This window comes from Alosa sapidissima, chromosome 17 (assembly GCF_018492685.1).
Source record: "Alosa sapidissima isolate fAloSap1 chromosome 17, fAloSap1.pri, whole genome shotgun sequence".
Classification (NCBI taxonomy): Eukaryota; Metazoa; Chordata; class Actinopteri; order Clupeiformes; family Clupeidae; genus Alosa; species Alosa sapidissima.
Window position 1 is genome coordinate 31803020 of NC_055973.1, and position 7995 is coordinate 31811014.

Consider the following 7995-nt stretch of genomic DNA (forward strand, 5'->3'; position numbering starts at 1 on the left):
AGGTAAGGAGTTTAGCACGTATCCAGAAATATTTTTGATAAGAAATTATTTATAGGCATAGGTTAGGTCTACAGTAAGTCTGTAGGGTATGGGATGGATAGCCCATCTGAATGTTTTTGGATGCCGCCTGTGATTTATTATTTTTGGGCATAGCTACGGTATAGGCTAAATCAAGGGGAAATAATGAGTACGTCTATTCTAAGGTAAAGTCCACAAAAATAGACTTGATAGGCCCGCCAAACACTGCCGGAACTTTAAGAACGAACGATATTTTGCGTTCCGAACCGGTTCAGGACCGATATGTTGGTGGCGGAACGCATGCAAGAACGAAAACGTTAAACATAGGCCTACCTGAACCGTTCGGAACGGAACGTTTGAAAAATAATTTCGTTTTCAAGCCCTGGTTGGCACTGACCTGCTGCTGATGGGCATGGCTCCACTGGTGACCACCGACGCGGCGTGCTGCTGGAGGGGGCTGGCGTTCTGGCCGAGGGCCGGCGAGGCGTGGATGACGCCGTTGAGAGCGCCCACGATGCCGCTCATGATGCCCCCGCCCATCAGACCCATGCCCACCCCCGCACCCGCCAGCATGCCCGCCGAGGGGGGCAACAGAGCACCGTTCACCTGCTGCTGGGGGGGGCTGTGGGACACGGACGGTGGCGTGGACAGAGATGAGGTGCTGCCCCCACTGCTGCTGTTACCATGGCCACCGGGGAGAGAGTCCTGCGGGAGGGAGAGTCCAGTCATATATATCATATAGATATAGATATGTGTTACGTACAGGAGAGTCCAGTTTTATCATATAGATATAGATATGTGTTACGTGCAGGAGAGTGCAGTTTTATCATATATAGATATAGATATGTGTTACGTACAGGAGAGTCCAGTTTTATCATATAGATATAGATATGTGTTATGTGCAGGAGAGTGCAGTTTTATCATATAGATATAGTGTTACATACAGGGAGGGAGAGCCCAGTTTTATCATATAGATATAGTGTTACATACAGGGAGGGAGAGCCCAGTTTTATCATATAGATATAGTGTTACATACAGGGAGGGAGAGCCCAGTTTTATCATATAGATATAGTGTTACATACAGGGAGGGAGAGCCCAGTTTTATCATACATGTATAGATGTGTGTTACGTTCACTATTGCATGTCAAGTACAGAGAGGGATAATCTAATTTTATTTCATATGTAATTTTATGATTATATGTATAAATATAATTTCAAACTCATTTCAATGTCATAAGCTCATATTATTTTATAAATAAGACGTCATCTTGAATTTATACATAAATGTTTTTTTTTTATCAATTAGAATTACTTTGGATATATAAGCAGCATGAAGGAGCAGAAAGCTCCAAGTTAGAGCAGAACTGATGGAGAAGAACTGATGGAGAAGAAAGCTCCTCTTTATTCACTATTTTAGTTTCTATATTCGTGACGTGACGTGACGTTGTTTGTGCCCAGCGCAGCGCTCAGTGTTTTTCATCTTTCATTATAAAGGCCCATTCACACCAAGAACGATAACGATAAATAAATATCGTTCCAGCGGCACGTAGGGTGAGATTTTGAGCTGAGCAAAACAGCAGCATGGCATTTAAAAGGTGCTTAATACACACCCTGAGGGGAGAGGGCAATATGAGACGCACAGAGAGAGAGGTCAGCCAGACGGGTCACACCACTGCGCAACAAAAACACTTTCTAAGGAGAGAGCAACAGCCCTGATTTGGGAGGGACACAGCATAGCCTGGGGCTCACACTTTTCAAACATGTCCACACACACTGTTGTCTGAGAGGTAGTAAACTGAGGCGCGCGTGTGTGTGTGTGTGTGTGTGTGTGTGTGTGTGTGTGTCTCACCTGAGAAGTGTGGGTGGGATCTGTAAGAACGCCTCCTCCCAGCTGAATGCCTTTGCTGCCGCTCAGCAGATCTGATAAAGCAAAAGAGGGACACACGGACACACACACACGGGCACACACACGGGCACACACACGGACACACACGGGCACACACACATGGACACACACACGGACACACACACACACACACACACACACACACACACAGACAGACAGAGCCAGGGTCAGAGTCGGATTGTGGACAGACAGACACTTACAAGCATGTGCATGATATGTGTTTGTGTGTGTCCATTTATTACTGTGTGTGTGTGTGAGTCATTGGTGTGTGTGTGCGCTTGTCTCGCTCACCTGCGTGGGTGTGGTTGGTGTGTGTTGGGGTGTGTGTGTGTGTGTGCTTCTCTCTCACCTGCGTGTGCGTGGTTGGGGGGTGTGTGTGTGTGTGTGTGCTTGTCTCCCTCACCTGCGTGTGCGTGGTTGGGGGGTGTGTGTGTGTGTGTGCGTGTGCTTGTCTCTCTCACCTGCGTGTGTGTGTGTGTGTGTGTGTGTGCTTGTCTCTCTCACCTGTGTGTGCGTGGTTGGGGTGTGTGTGTGTGTGTGTGTGTGCTTCTCTCTCACCTGCGTGTGCGTGGTTGGGGTGTGTGTGTGTGCCGTGTCCAGAGGGGCTGCTGGAAGTGAAGGGCACGGCCAGCTGAGCGCTGAGTAGTTGCAGACGCTCCTTCCTCATGGTCAGGCTCTTGATCTGCTCCTCCAGCCGCCTGTTCTCCTGCTGCAACTGGTGCAGAGACTTCAGCATCCCAACCACTACAGAGAGGAGAGGAGAGGAGGAGGAGAGAGAGGTGAGGAGAGAGAGGAGGAGGAGAGAGAGGAGAGCAGGGAGGAGGAGAGGAGGAGAGAGGAGAGAGAGGAGGAGAGAGAGAGGAGAGCAGGGAGGAGAGGAGGAGAGAGGAGAGGCGGAGGAGAGAGAGGAGAGAGAGGAGAGCAGGAGGAGGAGAGGAGGAGAGAGGAGAGGAGGAGGAGAGAGAGGAGAGGAGAGGAGAGAGAGGTGAGAGAGGAGAGGAAGAGGAGAGGTGAGGAGAGAGAGAAGAGGAGAGGAGAGCAGGGAGGAGGAGAGGAGAAGAGAGGAGAGGAGAGGAAGAGGAGAGGTGAGGAGAGAGAGGTGAGGAGAGAGAGAGGAGGAGAGGAGAGCAGGGAGGAGGAGAGGAGAGGAGAAGAGAGGAAGAGGAGAGAGATGGGAGGAAGAGGAAGAGTAAGTACAGACAGATGGAAGAGAAGACAAGAGGGTGGAGGTGAGAGACCTGACAACAGAAATGACTCCCGACCACACACACCACAGGCCTCTCTCTCACACACACACACACACACACACACACACACACCACAGGCCTCTCTCTCACACACACACACACACACCACAGGCCTCTCTCTCACACACACACACACATCACAGGCCTCTCTCTCACACACACACACACACACACACACACCACACACCACAGGCCTCTCTCTCACACACACACAAATCACAGGCCTCTCAGACACACACACATACAAATGCAGACACGCACGCACGCACGCACGCACTTCCCTCTCTCCACTGAATCTCAACGGTTCAGCCCCCTATAAAGGCTGCCTAACACACCATACACAGCCTGCAAGTCACTTCCTGACAAACCCCTTCAACACACACACACACACATTCCCCAGCAGCACTTCCTCCCTTACAGCTGCTCCTCATAAAACACATTAAAAACACACACACACAAACGCACACAGGTCCAACAGTGTGCATGTCTAACTTAGTGCTGTACGTTCCACACTCTCTCTCACACCACACACACACACACACACCACTTTAGTGCCAGGAGCTCTCCAAGTGATTTATCAGAGCACCGAGCGACTGCAAGAAGAAGAAGAGGCCCCCTAATAAAAGCTCATAATTACTGGAGTAAACCGGCTCAATTAATTCATTAAAATCTAGTTTGCCATTAAAATAATAATCTCCGAGACGGGCATAATTACACTCTTCAAACGGGCTTCCGCTCTGATTGACATTCACCCCTCACACACACACACACACACACACACACACACACACACACACACACATTTCACAGTAGCACCGAATGAGACGCCTGACTCAAGACTACACCATGAGGGAGTTTTTCCCATTAAACCTTTTAATTACAGCACAATAATAGAAGTAAGACAATTAACCCACATTAAGTGACGGCCCTTCAAAGAGCGCTACCTGATGTTTACTTCGAATGGTTTCATATTAAATACTCAATAAGAAATAATTATGCCGGAACTCCACCTCCTCCTTAATCTGCTGTTGAGCTGAAGTAACTGACTACGCCTACACGCTACACGCCTTCATCACTATGGAGCATTTCAGGCCCATGTTCTAACTACACCCACGTCTTCATCACTATGGAGCATTTCAGGCCCATGTTCTAACTACACCCACGTCTTCATCACTATGGAGCATTTCAGGCCCATGTTCTAACTACACCCACATCTTCATCACTATGGAGCATTTCAGGCCCATGTTCTAACTACACCCACGTCTTCATCACTATGGAGCATTTCAGGCCCATGTTCTGACTACGCCATCACACACACACACACATACACACATGTGTGTATGTCTGTAAGCAATGCATGTTTGAGTGTGAGCTTGTACAAGAGTGCTCTTGTGTGTGTGTGTGTGTGTGTGTGTGTGTGTGTGTCTGTAAGCAATACATGTTTGAGTGTGAGCTTGTACAAGAGTGCTTGTGTGTGTGTGTGTGTGTGTGTGTGTGTGTTTACGCAGGCTCAGATTTGGTTGCGTGCCAGTGTGTATCTGTGTCTCGTGTAGAACAGTGAGAGTAAGCCCATGTCTGGAGTGTCTGGTGTCATATTTGAGTGTGTGTAATTGTATGTGTCTATGGTAGCGTCTGTCTACAAGTATACATTTTTCTTCAGTGTCTAAGTGTGTGTGTGTGTGTGTGTGCATGTCTGCATGTCTGTGTTCCTCTGGGTGTCTCCAAGAACATAGCTGTGTGTAAATATATCCCTTTGGGATAGGTGTATCTAGTGTGTGTGTGTGTGTGTGTGTCCGAGTCACAGGATATATAAGCATGTCTGTCTGTGTGTGTGTATGTGTGTCCATGCATCTCACTGTCTCCCTGAGCTCCATGCTGTAGTGTGTGTGTGTGTGTGTGTTCTCACCGTCTCCCTGAGCTCCATGTTGTAGTGTGTGTGTGTGTGTGTGTGTGTGTGTGTGTGTGTGTGTGTGTGTGTGTGTGTGTGTGTGTGTTCTCACCGTCTCCCTGAGCTCCATGTTGTAGTGTGTGTGTGTGTGTGTGTGTGTGTGTGTGTGTGTGTTCTCACCGTCTCCCTGAGCTCCATGTTGTAGTGTGTGTGTGTGTGTGTGTGTGTGTGTGTGTGTGTGTGTGTGTTCTCACCGTCTCCCTGAGCTCCATGCTGTAGTGTGTGTGTGTGTGTGTGTGTGTGTGTGTGTGTGTGTGTGTTCTCACCATCTCCCTGAGCTCCATGTTGTAGTGTGTGTGTGTGTGTGTGTGTGTGTGTGTGTGTTCTCACCATCTCCCTGAGCTCCATGTTGTAGTGTGTGTGTGTGTGTGTGTGTGTGTGTGTGTGTGTGTGTGTGTGTTCTCACCATCTCCCTGAGCTCCATGTTGTAGTGTGTGTGTGTGTGTGTTCTCACCGTCTCCCTGAGCTCCATGTTGTAGTGTGTGTGTGTGTGTGTGTGTGTGTGTGTTCTCACCGTCTCCCTGAGCTCCATGTTGTAGTGTGTGTGTGTGTGTGTGTGTGTGTGTGTGTTCTCACCATCTCCCTGAGCTCCATGTTGTAGTGTGTGTGTGTGTGTGTGTGTGTTCTCACCGTCTCCCTGAGCTCCATGTTGTAGTGTGTGTGTGTGTGTGTGTGTGTGTGTGTTCTCACCGTCTCCCTGAGCTCCATGTTGTAGTGTGTGTGTGTGTGTGTGTGTGTGTGTGTGTTCTCACCGTCTCCCTGAGCTCCATGTTGTAGTGTGTGTGTGTGTGTGTGTGTGTGTGTGTGTTCTCACCGTCTCCCTGAGCTCCATGTTGTAGTGTGTGTGTGTGTGTGTGTGTGTGGTGTGTTCTCACCGTCTCCCTGAGCTCCATGTTGTAGTGTGTGTGTGTGTGTGTGTGTGTGTGTGTGTGTGTTCTCACCGTCTCCCTGAGCTCCATGTTGTAGTGTGTGTGTGTGTGTGTGTGTGTGTGTGTGTTCTCACCGTCTCCCTGAGCTCCATGTTGTAGTGTGTGTGTGTGTGTGTGTGTGTGTGTGTGTGTGTTCTCACCGTCTCCCTGAGCTCCATGTTGTAGTGTGTGTGTGTGTGTGTGTGTGTGTGTGTGTTCTCACCGTCTCCCTGAGCTCCATGTTGTAGTGTGTGTGTGTGTGTGTGTTCTCACCATCTCCCTGAGCTCCATGTTGTAGTGTGTGTGGTGTGTGTGTGTGTGTGTGTGTGTTCTCACCATCTCCCTGAGCTCCATGTTGTAGTGTGTGTGTGTGTGTGTGTGTGTGTGTGTGTGTGTGTGTTCTCACCGTCTCCCTGAGCTCCATGCTGTAGTGTGTGTGTGTGTGTGTGTGTGTGTGTGTGTGTGTGTTCTCACCGTCTCCCTGAGCTCCATGTTGTAGTGTGTGTGTGTGTGTGTGTGTGTGTGTGTGTGTGTGTGTTCTCACCGTCTCCCTGAGCTCCATGCTGTAGTGTGTGTGTGTGTGTGTGTGTGTGTGTGTGTGTGTTCTCACCGTCTCCCTGAGCTCCATGCTGTAGTGTGTGTGTGTGTGTGTGTGTGTGTGTGTTCTCACCGTCTCCCTGAGCTCCATGCTGTAGTGTGTGTGTGTGTGTGTGTGTGTGTGTGTGTTCTCACCGTCTCCCTGAGCTCCATGCTGTAGTGTGTGTGTGTGTGTGTGTTCTCACCGTCTCCCTGAGCTCCATGCTGTAGTGTGTGTGTGTGTGTGTGTGTGTGTGTGTGTGTGTTCTCACCGTCTCCCTGAGCTCCATGCTGTAGTGTGTGTGTGTGTGTGTGTGTGTGTGTTCTCACCGTCTCCCTGAGCTCCATGCTGTAGTGTGTGTGTGTGTGTGTGTGTGTGTGTTCTCACCGTCTCCCTGAGCTCCATGTTGTAGTAGGAACTGCTGTCCGTCGCTCCACTGCCGCTCCAGCAGCTGCTGCAGGCTGGTGGCCACTGGGGGCAGCACTGAGTCAGCCGGACCCGCACCCACCGAGCCTGACGACGGGTCATAGCGGATGTGCAGGCCACTCCCCGGAGGAGACCTACACACACACACACACACATTAATGTACACGGGAAACCCACAAGTCAAGCTCACACTCACACACACACACACGAGAAACCCACAAGTCAAGCAGTCTTCTTAAAAAATGCCAAATTTTTTTAAGAAGACTAAACAGATTAAACAGATTTAATTACCCAGAAGTGACATGCAGAGATTTGCAAGAGCAAAAGTTAAGTTGGTGAAAAGCAAAGTGCTTCTTAAATTCTGTGTTAAACACACTCCAGAGTTTAATCCCAGTGAGTAACATTCTGTGTTAAACACACTCCAGTTTTTAATCCCAGTGAGTAGCAGCTCATGAAGGCCACTGCCTGCTGGACACCATGCCATAAGAACAGAGAGTGTTTCAGCCAGAGGTACCACAAGAGTCACTGTTTCACTGCAAATCTACACACACACACACAGGAGGGAAATGAGAGTCGCTGGAGCCTGCCGGTGCCTAGGAGCGTCCATAAATCTCTGCTGCGGCGTGTGTTTGGACACGCGGTGATCTGCGTCGCCACGGATGTGTGGCACGCAGGACACTCCATCAGCCGGCCGCCGACACCCGAATCGGTCTCCTGGGCGATTAGCGCTGCCCGAGCACGGCACAGCGCAGAGCCTGCCGGAGCATAAATCTGTGCGGCCAGACCCGACTGGACTGCGGTTAAAAGCTGACGCTGAGCGCGGATCAGCGAGATGGCACAGCCGAGACCACTCACACTTCAAGTGGACGTAGCCAGCCTCGGACTGGTGTCACGCCACCACACACACACACGCGCCGCGCGCGCACACACGCACGCACACACGCACGCACGCACGCACACACACA

At 50.1% G+C, this 7995-nt stretch overlaps 1 protein-coding gene across 1 annotated transcript in view; it reads right to left on the reverse strand.

Moving 5' to 3' along the window:
• The window catches only part of mllt10 (MLLT10 histone lysine methyltransferase DOT1L cofactor), a 76611-nt gene that overhangs the window by 6033 nt on the left and 62583 nt on the right, over positions 1-7995 (reverse strand). Inside the window, 4 exon segments of the mRNA XM_042067373.1 lie at positions 416-723; positions 1868-1938; positions 2483-2668; positions 6992-7164. Coding sequence (XP_041923307.1) covers positions 416-723; positions 1868-1938; positions 2483-2668; positions 6992-7164 — 738 coding nt within the window.